The 25,582-nt window shown below is 37.2% G+C and overlaps 1 protein-coding gene across 4 annotated transcripts; it reads left to right on the top strand.

Annotated features, from left to right (window-relative positions):
• The first annotated feature begins 3,960 nt into the window (after positions 1 to 3,960).
• On the top strand, positions 3,961 to 25,423 carry LOC136985999 (E3 ubiquitin-protein ligase RNF146-like). Of its 4 annotated transcripts, none has more exons than XM_067283446.1 (5): positions 3,961 to 4,106; positions 24,291 to 24,458; positions 24,522 to 24,664; positions 24,729 to 24,904; positions 24,974 to 25,423. In XM_067283446.1, the coding sequence occupies exons 2-5, from the start codon at positions 24,389 to 24,391 to the stop codon at positions 25,290 to 25,292; spliced, it is 708 nt and encodes a 235-aa protein (XP_067139547.1). In that variant the 5' UTR covers positions 3,961 to 4,106; positions 24,291 to 24,388; the 3' UTR covers positions 25,293 to 25,423. The 4 variants fall into 4 exon arrangements, with proteins under 4 accessions (XP_067139547.1, XP_067139546.1, XP_067139549.1 ...); XM_067283445.1 differs by having other exon boundaries at positions 3,962 to 4,111; XM_067283448.1 differs by having other exon boundaries at positions 3,962 to 4,115; positions 24,303 to 24,458.
• The last annotated feature ends 159 nt before the right edge of the window (positions 25,424 to 25,582 follow it).

The following is a 25,582-nucleotide window of genomic DNA, read 5'->3' as shown; positions in this document are numbered from 1 at the left end:
TTCGTTTGTGAACGCCTTAATAAATCTATCGTGAAAATTATATCCCGCATATCGTGCGGAAATAACAAGGACTGGGACATATTCGTACCTCCTGCTGTGTTCGCATACAACAATGCCTCGCACTCCTCAACGGGTGAAGCACCCGCCTTTCTTTTATATGGATACGATCCCCGCCTCCCCTGGGCTTTCCCTAACGATATTGAACATGATTTTGTCAATGACGAATCACTCAGTGAGTGGAAGAGAAGACTTAAGTATATTCGTGAAATAGCTTACGAGGTCGGTAGAGATAAGAATAGGGAGGGTCGAAATCGGATAAATCAGGAGGAGGAATGTCACTGATTGGAAGATAGGTCAGCGGGTCTGGCTCTTGCGAAAGGAAAAAGGGAAGCGTTTCGGAAAATTCTCCCCCAAGTACCTAGGTCCGTTTCGCATAGCCCGGATCCTGGGTCCTGTGACAGTAGAGATCGAGAACAATTCTAGTAGTAACCGCATGACTGTTCATGTCGACCGCTTAAAGCTGTGTCAAGTACCTATAAACATCAGGAGGATACATAGGAAGCGGAGGCAAAGAATTTCTAAAGTTGAGGAACCCGAACGTAACGATGAAGAGGAAGATGATCTGCCGATTCAAATCCGAATCCCGCACGTACCAACGAGAGACATGCATGATCAACAGGAGGAAAACGAATGTCTTGGAGGTTCTCCCGATGAAAATGCGGTAGTCGACGCTTCACCAAGGCCCCGTCACAACTATTATTTGCGCGGTAATAAAGTGAATTATCGTAGGTTGCACTACGGCAATTAATCTTTGTCGGGGGACGTATGTGACGGTACGTCATAATTTTGTATATACGCGATAGTCATAAGCATAACATTAATCTCTCTATTCTTTATTTTTTATCTATCGAACTCTTCCTTTTTTCTCTCTAGTTTGTAAGTTAGTTTTAGTCTTAGTTTATAAAATTTCGGTTAATATTCCATTGTAACTCGCTATCAGTGAGACGCGCTTCTTTTGTGTGAACCACGTGTTTTTTTTTCTTTGTCTACTCCTCATTCGTCTATACGTGTGCGAGGTCCCGAGTTGGAGTCGCAAAAGAATCCTGTATATCATCACGCGAGGAGAAAGTATTTTGTTAATAATTGTTCTTTTTTATCTATATAATTAAAATTAAAGTTTTGTTTTATTCGTATTTCTTGTCATTTCGTTGGCTATGCAATCGCGTGACTTAACAAAAGAACTTTTAAATACGTTGATGGAATCAACAACGAGCGACTTTTATGATAAAGTAATTAACGACTTTGTGGAAAAAATCGCAGAATAGAGTTAATTTATAAAGAATTAAAAAAAAACAAGTTTTTCTATAATTGTATTATGTCAATTTGTATTATTTATGTATTATTTGTATTTTAGAACTAAAATACATAAATTGTTTATTTTTGTCATCTCCAGTATTTGTTTAAAATTTCTATGGAAACGCAGCTTCCTTATCACCATATGTCACCGCACACCACTGACGTTCTTGTTCTTTTAAATTTGTATGTACAGTACATTCTTTTATTTTTTATTTTTCTTCTAAAGTATTCCTTACCAATTTAATCGTATGGCTAGAATTAAATAAAAGCAATATACCACTAACAGTGTGAACAAGAAGTTCACTAGTAATTGACACAAACACGTGAAATGTGATACCAGATAATACTGTATACGCCAAAGAAGCAGCTATAACAAAAATTTCCGCCTACAGTAGATAAAACTGTAAAAGTAGTAGAGTAGTCGCACGGATTCGGGCCAATCCAATCAAGGTACCATGATTGTTTCGGATGCCAAAATATAGCTCGAGTAGTTCACTCGGTGTCTGCTAGGGAATGAATTTTAAACGCAGAAGGCACTCCGTGTCATTTTGTTGTATGTAGGCCTTCAGGTGCACCGCCAGCCGAGAAAGGTCGAGACATAGATTAGAGAGTTTGTTTTATTAAGTTATGGCAAGTATGGTTAAGATTCGGGCCGAGCTTAACCATAAGGATTGGTTCATATCATCCATGTTCGGAGGGGTCAAGAATTGGATAGTCAAGGAAGGGTAATGGTTTTTTTTTGTAGTTAATTAATCCAAGCACTGTTCATTTCTTTGATATTATCAATGTCGACGATGGTGATGAGGTCTTCGACAGTGTGATAGGTACATAGTATCGGATGAAGTGTTTTTTCAGCTTTGTGATTGATGGGAATGCCGGTATGGGTGGCCATACGAGATGGAATTCGTTATCGTGATGGGACTGGTGATTAATGGCATCCACAATGTTGTGGACGATAGAAGGGAAAGAGTCGAAGAGATACAAGAGGACAAACAGGATGAATTTAGAATCAGTACAAATGGAAATATTGGTGTGATTGGCGGGGTATGGAGGATTGCTCGAAAGTGGCGACTCCTTTAGCGGTAAAAGTACTAATCATGGAGTGGATGGTGAAGTGGGCTCGATTGGATGCGAGGTCGATATAGGCAGAGGTAACACGATTATTGATTGGTTCGTGAATGTTTCTATTGGTTTTGGTGTTTCTTTCCTATTAAAAAAAGAAAAAAAAAACACTAAAAAGTTTTCCAAAAATCTTTTCCTAATTAAAATTTCTTTTTTATTTTTATTGTGTCGCGTTTCCTATCGCTATACTATTTATAAATTGGGGATCACATAAGGTGGGAATTTTATCGAACTGGCATTAAAAAGTTTGTTGTTCGTTTGTAAATCGATTACCCGAAAATTAAATTCCGAGTGCGCCACTGACACTGTACGTATTTTGTTTCGGAGATTCGACATTGCCAGTGATTTTATTAGCGAAAAGTGGGAGATTGAATAAATTGAAGAAAATGCAAACACGTAACAACTGCCAAATTCGGGAGAAAATTTTTTTTTCGCTTAATTAGTCGTACGGGCCCAGTCCCAGTGGGTGATCTGCACGACGTAACGTTTTGACGTCGTCGTTAAAGTTAAACCTATCCGTACGAAAATCAATGATTTCGGGTGCGTTCGTTAATAGCGGTCGCTCTGCGTCTCCGCTACTAAGGGAGTGCGCTGCTGTTTGTAGGCATTTACGAACGACGGTGAAAGAAAGATAGCGGCGCCCGCGCTATCGATAGTAGCGAGGTTGAGGCCGAAGTTTTAAACGTGTAAACGTATACGTCGGACGTTCGGCGCCGCTTTCCTGTAAGCCTAGAAGTTGGACAATGGCGTTTGGAACGTCGATCGTGATTCCACTGACTTTCCAAACACCATTGTCAAACTTCTAGGCTCATAGGAAAGCGGCGCCGAACGTCCGACGTACACGTTTACGCGTTTAAAACTTCGGCCTCAACCTCGCTAGTTTCGTGATGAAAAAATCTATAATTCTAAAATATGAGCTTTTAAAGGCAAAAGAAGAGTCTCAATTGTAAAATTTGACCATAAAATGGATTATTTATTGAAAAAGCATTCAAAATAGCCACGAAAAAATTAATGCCGGTTACCATTCGAAAAAAAAATTCGAAAAGACACTTACATCACTTGCGCTATCAGAACTTCTAAATTTTTATTCATAAAACCACATAATGGACCCCGAAACGAAACTATCTGAGCCATGGAGGACGCCATGTTACTTTCCATCGTAAACTACTGCTACAAGCGGCCGTTTTTGCTATTCAACGGCGCGCACTCTAACCGGAATTTAGGAACGCGTTCCGCAGAATTTTTGAAAGGATGTCGCTCGCGCGGAATTACGCGGAGGAATAAAAGAACGCACCCTTCGACAGACAAAAGTTGTCCGATACATCTCCACGAGAAATTATTTCCGGTTATTCAAAAAATTAATTTAAAGTATTTTATTATACGAAAATAGTTATTTTGTTATTAATTGCTTTAAATATTATGTATATATAAACGTATATACTTTTTTTTCGAAATTAAAATGAGAGGCCCGTTTTCCTTTCCCTATAGAGGGCGCGGTAGGAGATGTTTTGACCCAAATTGGAAATTTAAAAATATAATTCAAAGTTTAAAATCGAAGTAATATATGTAAATTAGTCGGTGAAGACATTAATATTTCGAATTAACGATGAAATCGATTTCGTATTAAATTAAAGTAAGTCATTTTCCTTAAACGTACAGAATCGACCAGATAGTTCTACCAACGGCGGAATTCGTTCTGTCGTCGTTTGAATTTTGTGTACGAAACGAAATTACTATGTATCGAGAATTTCTTGTGCACCAGGGCATACGTAATATTGATTTGTGCAATAATTTGGAAGGAGATGGAAAGTCGTAGAAACGTTTGTCGACCTGCCATCCAGTTCTTCGGATCGCAGGTGACAAACGTTTATACGACTTTCCACAAAAGTGATTTTAACCTCACTACATTTATTCAATCGTTTTATATATTAAACGAGTTTATTTATATCGAACATATTTATTAAACGAATGTGTGTTAATGATAATTTTTCATTTGTTTCTAAAAGTACATGTGTTTTCCAGGCGTCTTCTCTTTCTAGAAGGTTGATGACTACCGGTCTCCTCGGAGTTCTTTCTGCTTTCCTGGAGAGGTCTGAGTGGGTCTCCGTCTTCCCCTACTCCTTTTGCCCTCTGCCTCTACCTCCAGGAGATCCTTCGGAAAGGAATTGCGGCCGACTTGTCTTCATGAGGCGCCCCCCGGGTCGGCCAGCTCTGGTCTTCTCGGGCTCTTTCAGTCATGTTCCCTCTGTTTTCCTCTGGGTCCATGGCCTCTTCAAGAATCTCTGTGGGAGTTGGGTTTCCCACCCCTCTGGCCCAATTTCACCTCTCCAGACTGTTTTGAAAGAACTTTTGGGCGATTTTGGTTCTTCTCTTGACCTCTCTTGGATGCTTCTCGTTGTTTGTGACTGGACGTCCAAGTGCGTGAGACTACTTTCTTATCAAAGAGAATGTCAGGCATGATGCCAATTTTTGGTAGAGTTTTTTTTCATGATGTGACCAAAACTTTGGTTTTCTTTGCCTTAAAATGCAGACCAAACTTTTGCTTTCTTCTTTTATCTTTTACCTTGGTGATTAAATGGCTCGATTCGTGTTTGATTTTTGTTAGGAGAGTGACTGCGTCGGCTGTGTTGAATTGTTTACCGTTAAACTGCCCATCGTTATACCGGGTTTACACATTATGATAAATATTACGTGTTTAAGTATTTTCTCTATGTTTAAGTTGAATGGTGGGGGAAGGATGCATTTCTGCCTGATTTTTTTTCATATTTTGAAAGTTTTTGAGGACTCTTCTCTTCTTTTGATCAAAATGGTCTGTTTCCAGTTTAGGTTTTGAATGATTCTTGTTTTTACCATTTGTTTTGACCTTTTTGAGAATTTTTAAGGTTCTGTAGAAGGTGGAATTAAAAGCTTTAGAGAGGCAATAACATTCTGCATACAAATAAGCATCTTTTTGTTTTTTTAAGTAGTGTTCTGTGATGGTTCTTATTTTAAAACTTGCTTCTCTAGTTACACAAGCCTTCGAGCCATATTGATTATCTGATATTTCTGTGCCTAGAGTTCTTGTAAAGCAAAACTTTAGTAAGATCTTAGACAAATGATTATAAAGTGATAATTGCCATATTCCAAAGATTGTCTTTTTTGGGGATTTGCAAAAGCCAGTGCCAGAAATTCCTTGGAAAATACTTGTGTGTGTAACTTTGTTGCAAAGATTTGTAAGTATGGTGGAAACTTTTTGCATCGTTCTTGTTACCTTATTTGATCGGAAAACTAGCCCTATACAAATAATACTTTTTTTCCATTTCCATCAGTCTTCAAACAATGATTTTATCACATTGATCATTAACAGATTGGGCTTGTTGACTTTTTTCCACATTGATCATTTTTTTTAAAATTTGAAATAAATAAAATGATGAAAGTAAAATCGTTTTTTATGGGCGAGACAAATGTTGATCAAAGATTTCTTCGACAAGAATTAGTGTTGCTCACTCTAAAAATCATTTAATGAAGTAATATTTCTTTATTATGATCAAAATTTGTTCCATTCATTCCATAAATCAAATACATTCTAAAGAAAATATTAGGCATTTGTTCTTTTTCCTGAAGATGATCAAAAACATTAGAATAAAGAAATATTTCTGCATTAAATGGTTTTTGGAGTGAGTATTTGTATAATTGCAGTTTGTAAGGAATAATAATAATTAGTGTTTTAAATGCACTTAAATATGGTATCATTTATTTCATGGAATAACAATAATTTAATCAGTGTCTTTTCCCATACTGTAGGCTATTTGGTGCACTCTCAGTTTTTCATTTTGAGATGGGTAGTTCCTCCATATTGTTTAGATAAGCGATTTTTGATGGGGGCCATGCAACATTTTGGTCGAAATCATAGAAACATGTAAAAGATTGGAAGCTGTAAAAACTGCCATGAAGCTATTAGAATTATAAGGGGGATCGCACTAATTTACAAAGTAGAACATACAATTAATTGTCACATTACAGATGTTTTAACTGAAAATCTAGTAACAAGGAGGACATAGTTGATGAAAGAAAATTTATATGAGTAAATGAAGTTAAGATTTAGAGATTTACAAGAAATGTAGTCTTAGAATGGGTGGTGGATCCATTTAGAGTAAATATGGCTAATGTAGATCTGGAACTACAAGAATGTCTCGTGGATCCAAAGCACAATTGAAGAGCTTATTTTGAAAGTGACGTATTTCCATTTATTTATTTTTTTTTTTTTTAGTTTGTGGTACTAACGTATTGATAATATTTTTATACAATATTACAATATTTTTTTCCTGAAACAGGTATTTCTTCTGTAGAAAAATGTATAAAAACATTGATTTTCTTTTCAAATGTGATGTTTCTCATTTTGTATATTTATTTCCAAACTTTCACATTTCCATATAGCTAATTACAAAGTGTATTTTGGTCATATGACTATTTCACAGTAATAGCTGCTTTCTGAAGTGCAAGTGCTATTGTGTTTGGTTGTTTTCTTAATTTTTCTTTAATAACGGCTACATTTTCTGAAGTTCAAAAAGTATTTAGTTGATATGCTAGAAAGAGATCACGTTCTTTTTTAGTAAGGAAAAACCAAATATCAAGAAAATTAATTTGTTTTGTGATGAATGCAGTGCAGAAAACTAAAATTACACATTAGCAATGCTAAGTAAACTTTCAGATATGTATAGTGTAATTTTTGAGATTACATATCCAGTGTGGGGTCACTGTTATTTACCCAGAGATAGGGCCTTTGGAAGGGTGGAAAAAATGTTAAGAAAAACTGAACTGGGAAGTCTCTATGCAAGCTGTGTATATAAGATGGCTTTGGGGCCTAGTCCCCAATTTCTATTACAAATGCAGTTTAAGGCATTGGAGATCTTGATTGCTTTTTTGGCTCTGACATTAATATGGGTGGTCCACTAAGATTTTGATCAAACGTAACTCCTAAATATTTAAGATTGACTGTATTTTTAATCTTGTTGTTGATAGTGATCTTAAATGGTTTTTTTCAGTTGTTTTCCTTTGGAGAAAACCTTGTTTTTGCATTTATGAAAGTTGATGGTTAGCTTATTATTGGTGCTCAACCTATAAATGGTATCAAGTATCTGATTCGCTTCTTCCTGAAGTTTTTCACTGTTTTTATTAGAGAGAATAACCAGGGTATCATCAGTATATCTTTGGATTCTCCAGGAGATTTGCAGATTGCTGTTATTCAAGTTGAGTAGGCTGTTATACGTGATGTTCCACATCCCAGGGTCTGAGCGGGAACCCTGGGGACACCCCATGTATATGTTTTTAGTAATGGTAGTGTTATTGCAAAGAAGAGTAGCCATCCTATCTTTAAGGTAGTTTTTAGTAATGATGTAGAAGTTTTGTGGATAGTTATTGGTTTGTAATTGCTGTAATAGAGCTGGCCACCAAAGAGAGTTAAAGGTGTTTTTGAAGTCAATCGATATCATAAGGACATGTTCTTTTTTCAATGTAGTTGATGACTTTGTTTATAGCTTGATAGGTTGATTTTCTGCTAGTAAAGCCGAACTGATTTGGGCGGAAAAAGTCCTTGTTGTTTAAGTAATAATTAATCTTAGCTATTAGCAGCCCATCCAGAATCTTGCCTGGCACTGAAAGGAGGCTAATAGGATAACTTTAGTGATGATGGACACACCTGCTTTTGGAATAAGTTCAATTTCTGCTTCTTTCCATTTGGTTGGAAATTTGCCAGTTTCTAGGCATTTGTTATATACTGTATTTTACGGACTATAAGACGCACTTTTTTCTTTGAAAAATTGCCTCCAAAATTTAGGTCCGTCTTATAGTCTAGCGTCTTATAGGTATTTTTTTTTTTTTTAATTGCTTAAAAATTAAGGTGCATCTTATAGTCCGTAAAATATGATATATACCAGAGCAATAGGAATGGCCTTAAACGTATGCTTTAACATCTTGGGAGTGATCCCATCTGGCCCAGAAGCTTTATTATTTTTGATGAATTTAATAGCTTTAGAAACTTCAGTAAAAGTAAATGGAGTATCTTTTTCTGTGTTTGGATTGTTATCAACCTGATTACGAATTTCCTGTTGTTCCTTAGTGTCAGTTTTAGAGTAATCTTTGGGGAAATGTGTTTCCATAAGTAATTTCAGTGTGTCTTCTAGCGAGATAGTGTATTCTCCATTTTCTTTTTGAATGGTTGCTGGTATTATAGTTTTTTTTCTGGGTTTGCATACAATATAATAGGGGTCTGTCCATGCCGATTTTTTGCCTATTTTTGTGCAATATTCTCTCCACTTCAAGGTCCTGGTCTTTTTAATTTCAGTTTTGTAATTATTTAGCTGCCTAACATATTGTATTCTTTTTTCCTCTTTAATCACTGGGTCTTTTTCTTTCCTAAATTTCTTTAGGAGATTCCTTACTTTTTGACGTGTGATAGCCAAATTCTCAGTCCATCAGGCAGCATGATTTTTTCTGTATGGCCAGCCATTTTAATGGTATTAGTCAAAATGTCTACGAGGGCATCAGGTTCCTCTTCTTTGTAAGGATTGCCTTGCAGCCAAAATTGGCTGAATTTTTCCTCAAAAATAGTCCAATCTGCAACCTTTTGAGTGTTTGGATCAGGTTCCGTATTTGTGTTATCAAGTATCTAGCAAATGTATCTATGGTCACTTGCGCTAATCTCTTCCAGAGGTAACACAGTAAGAAATCGGGTGTTGGGCATAATTGTTGGCTATGCACAGATTGACCCAGCTAACACCGTGATCTGTAAAGAATGTGGGTAATGGGCTAGTGTTGCAGGAGAACAAGTTATTTTTTGCTAGGAATTTGGCCATTTCGTATCCTCTTGGGTCGTCATGAGGACTATGTCAGATATGATTTTTGGCATTGAAATCTCCGTCCAGTATCCAAGGCGTGTTTCCTATGTTTCTTTTGATGTTTTCCAATTCTGTGATAATGTTTTGTAGATTCCCATCTGGGGGACAGTATGTGGAAGATAGGAAGATGTTGGTGGGATTATTGGAGATTTTAATCATGGTAACTGAGTTCGAACTGTACTGCAAGAAAAACTGAACATTTATTTTATTGTTGTAAATGAGAATTCCTGTTTTTATTGGTGAAATAAAGGTTGAAGAAGAAAAGACTCTCCATCTCCCGAATCAGACAATACTATCATTGATGACATATGGTTCTTGAATTAAAACAATGTCGGTTTGCCAATTTTCAGTAGTTTTCTGTAGAAGTGAAGATGCAGGTTTACTCTTCTGAGCATTCAGTTGTAAGATATTTATGGAACCAGTGCACGATTAGGTAGGTTTATCCTGAAAGTTTGAGTTAACAGAATGGTTGGAAATACTGTATACTGATGCTTAGATGCCATAATTTGTTTGTTCAATTGTTTGGCTTTTCAGCCGCTGAGTAATGGTACATGTTTGACTGAAGGCGTTGTGTCCAGATGGTACCTGCTTACTTATGGGTTGCTGCATGTTATATTTGTAACAGTTAGTGCATATTGGCGATTTGTATTGTCTTTTGCAGTCTCTGTAACTATGTTCTCTAGAACAGTGGCTGCACTTTAGGTGTCATGTGCATTCGTGAGCATAATGTCCATACCCGCGACACTTGAAACACCTAGTGAGCAGAATGAAGTCATCCACCTTAACATTATACCAGTTAAAGGAAATGTGTTTCCTTGTTATTGCTATGTTGCATATGTTGGCTGAAACTGTTAGTACTATGTGGTTGCAGTTTTCTTTTAACCTCCTTTTCTGAATTATTGAGGACACTTTACAATCTTTTGTGACTTGTTCTCTGTCAACGGATCTCCATATATTGTTTTGTTTGTATATGGCCTTTGTAATGTCTTCCTGTTTAATGGAGCTTGGGGCATTGAGGATAATAATGTGCAGTTTCTTACTTCCGATATAGTGCATCTGATTTTTCCTCTTAATTCTGGGATGTCTTGTATAGCTTTGGAAAGGGTGTTTTCATCTCTCCTGTCTCCTACACATACACACATCCCATTTCCTTTAACTGCATGTATTGATTCCATATTAATTTTCAATTTTTGTGGTTCTATCTTCTGGAGGATAGTACTAGTCACTTCTTTCTTCAACAGTTATCCCTTCTGTTATTTTTGGGTAAACAAGGACAACATGGCTGCCCCATCCCTCTTTGTCAATTTTCTTATTTAAGGATTTGTTAATGGTTATTGTGGTTTCACTAGGTTTGACATTTGATTTTAAGGCTTCTGAGTAGGACGTTCTTTGTGTTTCTTCGGGAGGATGTATTGGATGTGCCATCTTTTTTTTTTTAGCTGTTATTTCACGTATAATGCCCATAATTTGCTTGATGCAACCAAAAAGTTTGGTAGCTCTGTCTCTGGCTTTCATCTTTTTTTTTTTTAGTAATAGTAGAATAACAAAACTCTGGGAGAAGGTCCAGTATTTTCCTCAGATGAAGCCCTGCTTCCTGTAAGATAATATCTTCCAGGGGGCTACATACAGTGAAAGGTTGTGATATAATATCCTTTTCGGACACAGCTAGCAGTCCATCAGAAAGTGCCATTATAATGGTAGGAACAACCCACGGAAAAGGCGTGCCAAAATAAAATAAATAACTGAACTATGAACAGAGGTAGAGTGGTGAGGGGAAGCAACCTGCCAGACCAGTACCCCTTTAAATTGACTGAATCAGAGCCCAAAATCCTTGTATATGAACAAGGATGAAGAAAAATAACATCAATCAAACTATAAACAACGATAACCATTACTGACTGTTGGAAGTCCGTTAAACGACCGTTGTTGTTTGAAAATTTGTGAAATTTGCCATAGGAATTAATGCTACAAAACTAGATTGTTAAATAATTAATTAAATAATATAGAAGCACCAAACTTTAGGGAGTGACTTTACTACCTTACTAACTACGTGCCCCCCTTTGCTGCCCCCCCCCAAATTATTACTTCCCGCTCACTAGACCAGGGATGGGGAACCTGTGGCCTTTTGGGCCAACAAGTGTGGCCTTCTGTTGCCTGTGATGTAAATGTTGATATACATTTTTTAAGGACTTTTTTTTTTTATAGTTATTATACATAAATTTACAATACACACACGCTTATATTATTGTAAAACACACGTGGTGAAGAAATAAGTCCGACGAGAGGATAAAGGAAATTTTAACAACTTTATTTTAATTTTCACCCGTGTTTGTTAAACTATACAGGATTCTCGATACACGTTTGTATTCCGACACTCCTTTTACAAAATCACTTAAAACTCGGCAGAATCGTAGTCGAAAAACTCGCGACAAAAGAATTGATGTACGCGACGCGTTACAGAAGGGGCGCGAAAAAGAAACTTATAACTAATTACTTAAAACTACTTATGCTAGAGAGGGAAAGAGAAGATGTAGATAATAGGACAGAACAAGACAAGAACGGGTACCCAAACTTAGCTAGTGAACTCGTGATGGTGGCGATAACTCGGGCCTTCTTGGACGATACGAGATTCGACGACCGTAGTGTTCGAATTTTCTACTTCGTGTTCTTTCGATAGACTTCCAGAAGAGCTTTTGTATCAGATTTCTAGAGTTCTTCTCTAGATTCCGTAACGTTCGGTTTGCTGCCTCCTTCGTGCTCCCGTCGGCGCGAAATTCCTGGAGACCTCACTAAACACGTCCTCACAGCTCGTCGTCTCGGCCCAAAAGTGGCCAGTCTATCACTCTTTTAGCCCCTGCAGGCTCTATCTTTTTCTTTGTCTTAAAACCAGTTCGTTGCCACCCGCTGAGAGAAGTTTCCAGAAGAAAGAGAGCAGGGAACAAAGGGTAGAGAAATAAAGGGAAAGAGGAATATATATACATATATAAAAAAAATATACAAAAAAATTATGGCGTAAGACCACATACGCCCCCCACACAAGGTTAATTACCGTAATGCAACTTACGGTAATCTAGTCTGCGACCCCTGAGGTCGTACCGTCGTTGCAGTGAAGTATTTAGTTTTATTTCAGGATCACTGCAGGTGTTTCTTTTCTCATACCAGTCTTGGTTATCCTGCGGCTCGTCTGGAGCGTCGTTTGTTCGATGAGTCCAATTCCTGATGTATTCATCAACATCTTCATCGATTGGATCGTTACTAGGGTTTTCTTCTCCTGGTTTTGTTGGACATTTGTATGATTCACGTCTTTTTGTGTGTTTGTACATTGGAAAATGACACAGTTTTAGGCGATCGATATGTACAGTGAACTTATCATTCCTATTGTTATTGCCGATTTTTACTGTGACGGGGCCAAGCTTACGTAAGATCCGATAGGGTCCCTCATACTTAGCAGAAAATTTTCCCGAGTTCTTATTTCTACCTTTGCGAAGAAGCCATACACGCTGTCCCTCGCTCCAATCGTTTAATTCCCTGTTTTTGTTAATACGTTTTCGATTAGCGCGATTCCGCCGTCTCCTCCTATTATATGCAGTCTTTCTTATGGCGTTTAGTCGATCTCTTAATTCCATCCCGTAAGGTCTTTCAGTCTCAACGCCCTGCGCTTCCTCGGGTAATGCAACGGGTATGCGGTACTGCCGAGTGTTAATCGGGCGGGTAGATCTAATTATAGGTTTATGGGATGGCCCTTTCATTCCTGTTATTTCTTCAATTGAATCTGAGAAGCGTTGAGGGTATTTTTCGAGGATACCGAAAATTTTCTCCCTTTCAGCTGGTTCTAGGCCATCAAGCCCTTGAACTTTAATGGGGGTGTTAGCGAGGCAATTCATTAGTGAAACGACACTCCCAGATATGTTATGCGGCTTAGCATTCATCGACTTTCTTAGGTTTTCAACAATTTCCGGGATGTTCTTAATGACATCCATGCCTAAGATAGCCTCATATTCCACGTGTTCGGGGAAGGACATACACGCTATGGTCGTAGGGTGTTCCGCTTCGCTATAAACTACGGTGACTCGAATAAGTTGTTCGCACTCCGTTACTATCCCATCTATGCCCCGTATCCCCAATTTTTCCTCTCTAACGTTAGCTCCCCTGACGCAATCTGGTGGAATCCGTTTTAAAATTACTGAACTTAGCAAGGACTTTTCTGCTCCAGTATCTATGAGCGCGGTTACATCCTGATTATTCATCTTACCCTTAAGGAGCGGGAGACCTTTATCTGATTGAAAAACGTGTGTAGCCAGATTTAATTTTACACCAGGAGCGCGATACTGGCAATTATGACACTCCTTTATAAGTTTAAATTTTGATCTGTTCCGGGTTGGGCAGCCCCGGGCAAAGTGTCCGGTATTTCCGCAAATGAAACATTTCTTGTTCGAAGCTCTACGTTCCCTATTCTGATTACGCACGAGTTTATTCACTGCTTCTGTTAGATTCTCGATTTGCCTCTCTAAGTAGTCGATCCTATTTCTCTCGTCAATTCTGGGGATCGGGACAGTATTATGGTCGGCATTACTAAGCCTGGGATCCTCTTCTGCCGCAGTGTAAACCCCCTTTCGCTCAAACTGGTCGCTACACTCTCTTTCGATTCTTTCCTCTATTTCCGCAAACTCGAACGCCTCCTCTAAGGATTTCGGGGACCGTCTCACTACATTGGCTCTTATCCTTCCATTTAAGCCTTTTATAAACCTCTCTGTGATTACATCGTCACGCAGCGCTTCGATTTTGCTATGGTCCTTAACCGCTCTGGACAACAAAGTCCTCGTACGTATAGAAAAATCAGTTACAGATTCATTGGCCGCTTGTCTCAAGTTTAACAACTGGTCAATAATATTTTTTTCCCCGGCCTTTCTCTTATCAAAGCACTTTATCAAGTCGCGCTTTATATCATCATAGGAGGAAGGATACTGTTCTAAAAGACAAAAAAAAATATTTAGCGGCTCCCCTTTCAATCTAGCCTGGAGGACTGCAATTTTCACGACATCACTCCAACCCGCTAAGTGTGCGATATTTTCCACAGTCTGAAAGAACTGCTTTACATTTACTGAATCGCTCTGCGAATTCGAAAACATGGGTATCATCCCTAGGAACCCGGTGACTACTAACGGGGGATTACCGTTGGCCCCGTCACCATGTACAGTACTTCCTACTGGATTACTCATCGCCATAATAATATAACACTTTGCGATCAATAAATGAATATATACAAACTATAATAAACGTTCCCAATGAAATTCTGCCGAATAGTACCGACAAGGAGTTTTTATAGTCGGAATCCTGTCGCGGACGCCATTATTGTAAAACGCACGTGGTGAAGAAATAAGTCCGACGAGAGGATAAAGGAAATTTTAACAACTTTATTTTAATTTTCACCCGCGTTTGTTAAACTATACAGGATTCTCGATACACGTTTGTTTTCCGACACTCCTTTTACAAAATCACTTAAAACTCGGCAGAATCGTAGTCGAAAAACTCGCGACAAAAGAATTGATGTACGTGACGCGTTACAGAAGGGGCGCGAAAAAGAAACTTATCACTAATTACTTAAAACTACTTATGCTAGAGAGGGAAAGAGAAGATGTAGATAATAGGACAGAACAAGACAAGAACGGGTACCCAAACTTAGCTAGTGAACTCGTGATGGTGGCGATAACTCGGGCCTTCTTGGACGATACGAGATTCGACGACCATAGTGTTCGAATTTTCTACTTCGTGTTCTTTCGATAGACTTCCAGAAGAGCTTTTGTATCAGATTTCTAGAGTTCTTCTCTAGATTCCGTAACGTTCGGTTTGCTGCCTCCTTCGTGCTCCCGTCGGCGCGAAATTCCTGGAGACCTCACTAAACACGTCCTCACAGCTCGTCGTCTCAGCCCAAAAGTGGCCAGTCTATCACTCTTTTAGCCCCTGCAGGCTATATCTTTTTCTTTGTCTTAAAACCAGTTCGTTGCCACCCGCTGAGAGAAGTTTCTAGAAGAAAGAGAGCAGGGTACAAAGGGTAGAGAAATAAAGGGAAAGAGGAATATATATACATATATAAAAAAATATACAAAAAAATTATGGCGTAAGACCACAATATAGACTGTTTTTCTTTTATTACATAACTTTTAAATTACTTAGCAGCCTAAGCCTAGGGATAAAATGACAAAAAAATTTCAATGCAGCCTCTATAAGTGACAATGAATTGTAATGTGGCTTTCATGAACAAAAAGGTTTCCCACCCCTGCACTAGACTGTGTGAATTTTTGAAAGTTTAAGGCTTAATGACTCCTCCCTAATTAGCATACATTTTTAATTAGCATACCAAATTGTCCACGGGGACTAGCTGTATCTAATAATATAGTCTGTTAAGCCATATTCCAAAATTTAAAATTTTTCAGAAGCTTGCACAAACACAACTTTGCTCTCCATTATCTACAAACATAAGGTCAGTAATAAAATTGGAGGTACCAAATTTAAAATATGTTGTTAATTCCTGAAAATTTCAAGCAGGATGGCATCAACAGTTAAATAGCAATGGTGATGTGTAGTCTTGATGAACACCAGAGTGACTATGAAGTCCCTATCATCTGGTTTTGGATTTGGACCCTGTTACAGCTGTTAGTTTATGTAGCTTGTAAAAGATGGGTGATTTTTGATGGTATATTATTCTTCATGTGTTTTAGAGGGCTGGTCTTGAGATACTATCAAAAGGCTGCTTTGAAATTAATGAACATGATGAGAATTGTTTTTCACATTGAATATTCCTCTTAAGCAGCTGTCTGGAGAATATCTGATCACAACTGCAAACAAGACTAAAACCTGCCTGTTTGTCTCTGATAAGTTTTTCACTGTAACATTGAGCACATTTTTGGATGATTTAAGTGAAGACTTTTTCATTACTGATAGGAGACTTATTCATTAATAAGTGTTGCAATCTTGACAGTCACCCATTTTGTGGACTGGTAGGTATTATGGTGGTGATTTTTCAGACTGAATAAATATTGCCTGATGTCCAAACCATTTGTAGAAATAGTAGCCTAAATCTTATTTATAATCAGATTTCCACCAGCTTCTAGTACTTCATCAGTTACATTATTTGGACCAGTAGCTTTTACAAACTTGAGTAGTTTAATGGCCTCTTTCATTTCTTCCATGGGAGGAGGAATGTCTGGTACTGGGTGTATTGGTAATTGACAAGGTGGTAATGTGGCAGGGAGACACTAGGTTCGTTATGGTTGTAAAAGTGATAGAGTTCCTGCCACCATCATAATCTTTCTGCTGGTGACTTTAAAAATGACCTATCTGCTGTACAAATATTCTCAGTTAGTAGTTTTTTCTTTCCGCTGAGTTGCTGTATGGTTCTGAAGAGTGCTTGGTGGTTTTGTGAGCTGCAACTTCCATATTCCAATATGCACCAAACTCAGTCCTTGTTTACACACTTTATCATGAAGTGTGTTGTGAGTATTGTTGGTTTGTTTTGCTATTCTCAGTCAGTCAATGATATCCAAGCTTGCTTAGTGTTGGGTATATTTCAGTTGTACTGTCTTGAATGGCCTTTGTGATTTATTCAGCTTCAATTTCCACATCATCAACCTTTGCAAGCTGTTTAAACTGGTTTTCCAGTTTGAGGTAAAATAATGCTTGTTGTTGTCTGTAGTTTAGCAGATAGCAGTCTTATCTCAGATTTCTGGATGATTTTTCAACTACTTTCTGCAGTTTAAGTTGAACAGCAGTGCATACTAAATAGTGATCTGATCCCATAGTCAGCATCATAAATAACCCAGACATCTCAGAGATGAACAGAACTTGGCATTTTTTAGTAAGTAATCCAGTACTGATGTATCTTTACCATTGGGCATAGTAAGCTTGTGTTTTAGCAGATGTTGGAAAAGCTATTTCCCACCGTAAGTCCATTTGAAGCTGCACAGATAGCATTCTACTTCCATTATGGTTTATTTTGCCATGACCAAAAATTTCCTAGAACTTCTTCCTGTCAGTTTTGTTAATTCCAGCACAAGCATTAAAATCTGCAGCTAATATTATCATATATAATTTAGGGATCAGTTCAAGTGTTTTTTGTAATTGCATGTAAAAGCGATCTTTAGTTCTCTCTGTATTTACTTAATTTCGGCATATGCAGAGATAATATGGGTTTGCAGAGTTCCATTTATTACAGGCATCCCTTGTATAACACAATACTTACATTCTGAAAAGTGCCATGTTATCATGCTAAAGTGCCATGAATTCATGCTATATGAAACAAAGGACTTAATGCAAAACATGGGGATTAGGTTTCAAAAGTATAATACAAAGTTAACAAAAGTATAATATTCTTTTTCATTACTAAGAGAAATATGTTTATTAAAGCAATTATTGGGTTGTTCAAAAAGTAATTTTGTTTTTTCCATAGAAAAATAAATGCAATATTCTTATAATAAATAAATATTTTATTGAATTATATATTGACTATATTGGTCAAATACCTGTTGTCATTGTTTCTGGTAGTAGCATGATTTCACATTCATAAAAATTTTGATCGTTGTTTACAAAAAACTGATCCAAGTGATTTTTGACATTGTCATTTCAAGTAAATGTCTTAGTTAAAAAAATTTGTGTAGACCAGAACAAGTAATAATCTGAGTGTGCCCAATCTGGCAAATATGGTTGGTGTGATAACACATCCCATCTAAGCTATAACAGTTTCTGACCAGTTACCAAACTTGTGTGAAATTTGGCATTATCATGGTAAAACACTACACTTTGTTTGTTGATCAATTCTGGCCTTTTCTGTTTGATGATATTACTCAATTTGTTTATTCAATGGCAGTACACTTTCGAATCAATTGTTAAATTGTCTGGTAAAAGCTCAAAAAAAATTTCTTTAAAATCCAACCATAGAGAGCATCTCTAGTTGATAACATGTGAAACCCATATATCAAGCTTTGGTTTCGTTTTAAGTAATAATAAACGGTTCAATTTAACAGATTTAATTTCTTAGTGATTCCACGTGTTGGTATATGGCAGATTGCTTCAATCAGCACCTTTATTTTGTTTTCATTGGCTTCAAATGGCCATCCAGAATGTGGTGTATCTTCGATATTAAAATTGCCAGAACACAATTTTGTAAACCAGTTTCGGCACCGTCTTTCTCTCAACACATCTTCTCCAAACATGTACCACAATTTTTTTCTTGTTTAAACAGCATTTTGATTTTTTAGTTATAAAAAAGCAAAATATGCTGAAAATGATGCTTTCGATTTTCCATATTTGAAAAAGAAACAATTGTACAGAATCAAACAAAATTTTTTACAAATAAGCCTTAAAATGTCAGCTGTCAAAGTATATAATGAAAATGTGGTTTAAAATAAAATTGGCTGGTAAAAATACATCTAATTTCTCTAGTAATAAAAAAACGAAATTACTTTCCAAACAACCCAGTAATAATTAACTAATAATCATAATTAAAAGTACTGTATTATGTGTTAATGTTAATTTTAGTTAAATGAGGGAATTTTATTTTTACAAGGTATCATAGTCTTCTGAGTGTTTTTGTTGATCTTGATCAGAAATATCAGCAACATCTTCATTTTTTTTTTTAATCATAAAAAATGTTTATGAATGACAAAATAAAAATATGTTGTTAATTGAAAATTTGTTTTAACGGGTCATGTTTGTTCAGTTGAGTATCGAGTGATTCTCCCCCAAATTTGTGTTTGAATACCAAATTGTTTGAGCAGGGAACAGTTTGAGTACCAGGATACTGCCATATTTTGTTTGTCATTTTTACAAATTATTACTTACTTTAACAGTTAAAAAAGTTTAATAACACTTACCTAAACATGTCTAATCTTTGTGTTTAGTAAAGTTTATTTAATCTGTAAAAACAAAATGTGGTGACAGTCTTAAGGGCTAAAGTCTGAAAGCAATGACAACACCTGGTTGATAGGAAAGCTATGACAAGGAAGAAAAAACTGCACTTTCAGTTTTCATTAAAGTAAACCTGACAAAAGGCACAAAACAAATCCAAAATTTCAATATTCTAAAATCTGTGGGAAAATTTGAGACAGTGTGCATGCTAACTTGAAGAAAAAATATCAAATAACAGGAGTTTGCCTTTAAAAACTGTGAAATTTTGCATGGAGGATTTTCCAAATTCTCAAAACATATTAGCAAAAGCAGAAACTGTGTTGTATGGGGCATATCCCCAATTTTTGAATCGTGTTGTAGAAATGCTGTGTTGTATTAAGATTGCAATGTGGCTTGAGATTGGTCCACTGCAAAGCTAACTCCTGCTTGATTTTAACACTATTAAAGTAATATAGAATTGTTTTATATCTACTGTCAGGCACTTCTATGGTTATGGATCTAGTCAGTAGGCTGTATGCTGCAGTTTGAACACTGTATTGGTGCAGCTCACATGCAATTATTTTTTTTTGTCCAGTAGACCATGCTGTTTTTACATTCCAAGTACCTAATCTGATTTTATTCTTTGGCATTATCAGGTTTTGGATTTGGTTATCATTCTTTTCTTTCTCTAACCAGTAATCCACTTATTGCCAGTACACTTGTCATTGTTGGTACTGGTACATCAGCTACCCTGGATGCAATAGATTTTATGTCTGAGCATTATTTTTTTCTGATATATGTGGGTTTGTGCCTAAGTTTTACAGCCTCAAAGCAGAGGGCCAACAGGTTGCTTTATTTGGCTTTTCAGTTTTGAGCTGTCTGGCTTGGGTGACCCTACCAGTAGAATACACTACTACTAGCATAGCTGTAAACTTCATAGGAGCCTGCAAACCCCTTCCCTACATTAAGGTGATACCTGGAGGGGTTTACTTATTTTAAACTTCTGTATTTACATATCATGTATGATATATTCCAATTTTTAAATTTCAAGTTTATTTCTTTAATACAGTACAAGTTAGTTGTTGTCAGACATCTGTGATTATTATCAATGCTATAAACACAAATCATTTAAATGTAATATTTATTCTTGTCTGCTGAATATAGTCTGTAATAATTTCTGTCCTTGGTGAGGGACATTCCTGGGTGATTTGGAGTCTGTTCTTTAACTAGGGAATCAATGCCCACCCATATGTTTACCATGCCTGAAATCCATATAACTGAAAGAAGTATTCAGGCAGTTTAGGGCTGACATACTGTCCCAACACACTGCCTGGTCCTTGCTTTGTAAAAACAAGAGGCTGATATCAAACTCCACTTGAGTCATTTCTGATCTTGACTTAGGTCAACTGATTGCAAACTGAGGTGTGTTTGTGCTTGACAGTATTGACATGTGAAACCAGATATGCTTTTGCTTGACTGCATTGTTTCATATAGCACTTGGGGAACCCTTATGTGATGGTCTATGAGAACCACCCATATTATGGTATTCCCTTGTTGGGCCATGGGACCACTTTTCTTTCTAGAACCAATAAATGTGAAATGTCTTTGAACCAACATATCATTACTGGCTATCATCTTTCTTCCACCTTGTCAAGCTATCTGATAGTGCAACCAGAGAGAAACTATTATCCAAGTCCTTGATTCAACTTTTTGAATCTACCAGATATTGAGATCAGATGACATTTTAGTAGAAATGTTCTTTTCCTAGCAATCTAGAATATCTTGTCAATTAAATCCTTGAGCAAATTTGCAATTAGCATCATACTACAGGAAAGTTTAAGCCATTGCAAAGAGAGTTACCTAAAATTGGTCTGTTCATGTGACATGATATCCACAGAGAACATTTAGCTGTCCAATCTGTTCAGATGGAAAAGTGATAACCACAAAGAACCTAATTCTAACATTTAGGTCAATGACATTATCATCATCGGTCATTGCAGGATGTTTGTTTTGTTAAGTTATGGCAATGCAACATTTGGGGCAATCTGCCTAGGAGAGGATGCCTTCCAGGAGGTCTTTTCAGGGAAACTGGCCCCTATTTAGGTGTTACAGACATGGAGAAAACCCGGAAATCTTCATGTGGCCAGCCCACTCGAGCAAGGCGTGAACCCACCAAACTCCCAGTGTTCAGGGTACGATGACTGCTTGGCCACTGATGGGCACCATTGCAGGATATCTGCATTATTCTGCCTTACATAGCAAATCCGTGAATATTCTTTAATATGTCTTGAAGCAATGAGAAAGAAGTATTCAACAAATCAAGATACTTAACCTATTTCTTATGAAGAGGCCTCTTGCTTAGTTATCCTACAATAACCAAAGAAGTAAATGTTACATTGGAATCTACAGAGTTATGGCTCAAATGAATCTCTTGCACAACAGGGATGCAGAATATGTCCACTTGTGCAAATGAGATTTGGGAAATTTTCAATAGAAACAAATATTATAGCAATAGTTTCAAAAACTAAAGAAAATGGAGCATAGCATCTTAGTTAAATGTAAAGACACTAACTGGGAAAATTTGCCAAAACAGAATTTTATTGATTAAATAGAAGTTTTATCATTTTATAAACAATATTTTCTTTATTTTTTATAGTTTCGTATAGATATATTTCAACATTGTCTCTTATTATAAATTTTGAAACATCACAAAAATATGGTCATGTTTTCAAAATAGTAATAGTAAGGAAATATGTCAGCCAAAAAATCTAAAAATGTTTAATGAATACGTTTTCAAAAAGATGTGCAATTTTTCTGAAAAATTATTTAACTGCCTTTTTTTGTAAAGAAATTTTGTGTTTTTGAACATCAAAAGTCCATTAATTAGAATTTCGTGCTAAAAAAATAGATCATTTCTGGCATTAGTAACAACTCAACTTTTTCCATTAAACAATGTATTACAATATTTGTATATGTTATGCCGTGGTGATGACAGGAGCTTAAATTAAAGCGTTCTTTCAATTTAAATTTTCATTTATCAGTTTAATGTTGCATAGAAAATTATACATTACCGCTATTTATTTAAATTCTCAAAACACACAGTAGTAATTATTAGAAAAGTTAACATTTCGTTGTTTAGTCTATAAATAATAATAATAATAAATCAGCAAAACATTAAATACTGTATATCTAACAGAAAAATTTGAAATGTTTTATTAATAGCTGCTCCAGTAATTGTCTTATCCCAACCGTTTCACTGAACTGATAAAAGTTCCAAACGTTGTTATATACAGGGTGGTAACAAAAGTATCTCCCCGACCAATTATTTCAAAAAACTTAACAAGTTAATCACTACAGATCTTTAGCAGATGTATGTTATGTATGACATGCGCTAAATGGTGGTACGAATTTCTGCCCCGTCCAGCTTAGTCGGAAAAGGCCATTGTAATCGCAGTCCGTAATTAAAACAGGACAACATTGTCAATTACAGTCGTAGCACACGAAAAATGCGTACTATTATCTTTCTGTGCATTCCGAAATATCAAGTAGGATCCTGGAACGGAGTGTCAAATGTAATAGGCAAATACTTCATTGCACAACAGGCAATAGGTAGTAGTAACAAGAATGCAATGCGGCAATAGTTTAATGTGGCATCAGGTTTAGATTAGCAGTGATATGGATTTGTGCAAATGATTCGACTTAGTAGAAAATATCAAATGCCGTTGAATAAAACAGCGCTAACCTAATCACCATATCATCGTGGCAGTTTTTCGTGTGTTCGCGTCTCTCCAACGGGCTAGCCACATGTTCCGGGGTTTCTTCATGTTAGTAACACAAATAGGGGACAGTTTTCTATAAAAGACCTCCCGGGAGGCACCGCTTCGGCAGATCGCCTGTGTGTCGTGTTTCCGTATACAAATAAACTCAACGGGACAACCTGTGCGTGTTTTGTGTTTTCGACCTCTGGGCAGAACGTGTTTAAATAAGTGTTCTTTTTCTACAATATTTGCACCGTTAAGCCTACACGAAAATTTTATGGAAGTTATTGATACTTCGTTCTGTATTTTCGTAGATGGATAAAGCGTTATGCTTAATACTTCCACGACAAGAGGATCCAACACTTCGCTATATCGTCGTCAATCCCGTAAATGCCAAAAATAAAATTTTACAGGAGCAACGAAAGACATTTAATATTGCTTATAATAGCGTAAGATATTTCCGTGTGAAGGTTCGATATAAATTGTAATCACGTATTTACCTAGATTTATTCCAACTAAACTCAATATTCCCGGAGAAAAGTATTTGTGCTTAAGAAACACATTAGCAAAGTTTAAAATTGTATATGGAGCTCTCTGTTACGAGATCATATTAAAAAATAACTTTTATAATATTAATTATTATTAAAAAAAAAGCTTAATTTTGAGGCAGAAATGAGTTTTTAATAACGTAAATACCAATAAGCGATTAAAATTTTCATTGTTTGACCCATTCACGATACGACCGAAGATCTTTCTATCCACTGGACCTTTAATCACCAAAATCCTTTACCCCATCCTGAGATTTGAACGAACTATACGCCAACACACACACGGAATTATTTTTTCGTTTTTATTTTTTGACTTTTTATGTTCAGGGAGTCTCAAAAGGTGGAGATTTGCAAAAAACCCGATGGTCAAATTTGATACGATTCCAATACTTTCTTGTGTTATATATATAACCGGGAAAGTAAAAGGTGGGCAATGAGGACCGAACAGTTCTATCCGTCGAATGCTTCCGATAGTTTTGCGTAACGCGTATTCTGACAGCCTGCACAACTACGAGATAAAATTTTTGACCAGTAATGGCGCCCTCGAATTTTCGCCTGTTAACCTGGCAATGCGTTATCTTTATTATTATTATTTATAGCTTATATTCTTGTAGTTGGCTTAAAAGATAAAACAACGTAGAAATATCTCCCGAAGGACCGTTTATCGTGCCGTCTACAGTCTTCTATGGTAATATATTTGTTGCGTAGTAAAAGCGTGCTACGAAAGTAATTTCTAATTTTCATTATAGAATCGGAGCGAGGATCCGAAGATGTTAAATCATGAAGACCCCATCGTTTAAAAGGTCCGGTTCGAAAAGGCACCGGTGGTTAATCTCGGACTGAGAGAATGTCGTCGGACGCTTCTTTGGTTAATAAAGATCGAGAGGTTAACGGGGAAAGTAATAAAGGAAATAAAAGTAAGAGGTCAGCTTATTCTCTCTCGTTTTACTCCGTATTCGAAAGTTAAATTTAACTCTTAGATAAGAACGAAGGAAATCCGGAATGCGCGGTTTGTCTCCAGACCAGCATCCATCCCGTTCGCTTGCCCTGCAACCACGTCTTTTGTTACCTGTGCGTCAAGGGAGTCACCAACCAGAGCAAGCGATGCGCCATGTGCCGTCAGGTAAAATACTTTCTTTTTAATCGGTCGATTTCCTCCAAAAAATTGATAGGTTTATGGCGTTAAGGAAATTCCCACGGATTTCTTGGACAATCCCACCCTCCTGTCCACCAATAATTCGGAGCCGGTTCTGACTTTCGAGGACGGACACCAATGGTTTTACGAGGGACGGAACGGTTGGTGGCAGTACGACGAAAGGACCAGTGTGGAACTGGAAACCGCCTACAAGAGAGGCGAAAATAGGTAGGAAACCTTTCCGTCTTATTTTGTGCGGCCTGGCTGGTTTTTAAAACGTTTGGTTGTCGGTCCTAGGTGCGAGGTGCTAATCGCCGGTTTTCTCTACGTCATCAACTTCGAACACATGGTGCAAATGAGACGCTGCGACCCGTCGCGAAGACGCAGGATCAAGAGAGACTTGGCCACTGTGCCCAAGAAGGGGGTGGCCGGAATCCGTTCCCTCTGCCAGAGAAACGCCAACGTTTCGGAGCGCGACGCGTCGACGGAAGAAAGCGATCCGTCGGACAAGAGACAGACGGACGAAACCGACGTCCAGGAAGCGGCCGCCGACCTGCGACTGGCCCAAACCGACGAAAGTTCGGACGTCGGACCTCCCTCGGATAACGGACGCTAATGCCGGAAGGACGACGTGACGTCCGACGTTTCTTTAATCTTTCTCCCTTGGCAACGATTAGCGGACGGAACGGAATAAATTTAAAAATGCCATTTCTACCGAGAAGGTCGAATAAAATAGTTTCGAAAATACTCCGTTTCCTTTCCTCCGCCTTTTCCAACTCGGTTACTTCACCGGACCACACCGAAAATTAACACCTAAATTTAATTTAGAAATGTCGTCTTTTGCTCCAAATCTGGTCTCCAAAGTTCGATTTGTTTTTATTTCGGAAGACGATTGGCAATAGCCTA

The sequence above is a fragment of the Centruroides vittatus genome, unplaced genomic scaffold (genome assembly GCF_030686945.1).
Source record: "Centruroides vittatus isolate TY-2023 unplaced genomic scaffold, ASM3068694v2 contig_986, whole genome shotgun sequence".
Taxonomy (NCBI): Eukaryota; Metazoa; Arthropoda; class Arachnida; order Scorpiones; family Buthidae; genus Centruroides; species Centruroides vittatus.
Note: the sequence above shows the minus strand (reverse complement) of the source record. Positions and strands in the feature narration are given on the sequence as shown.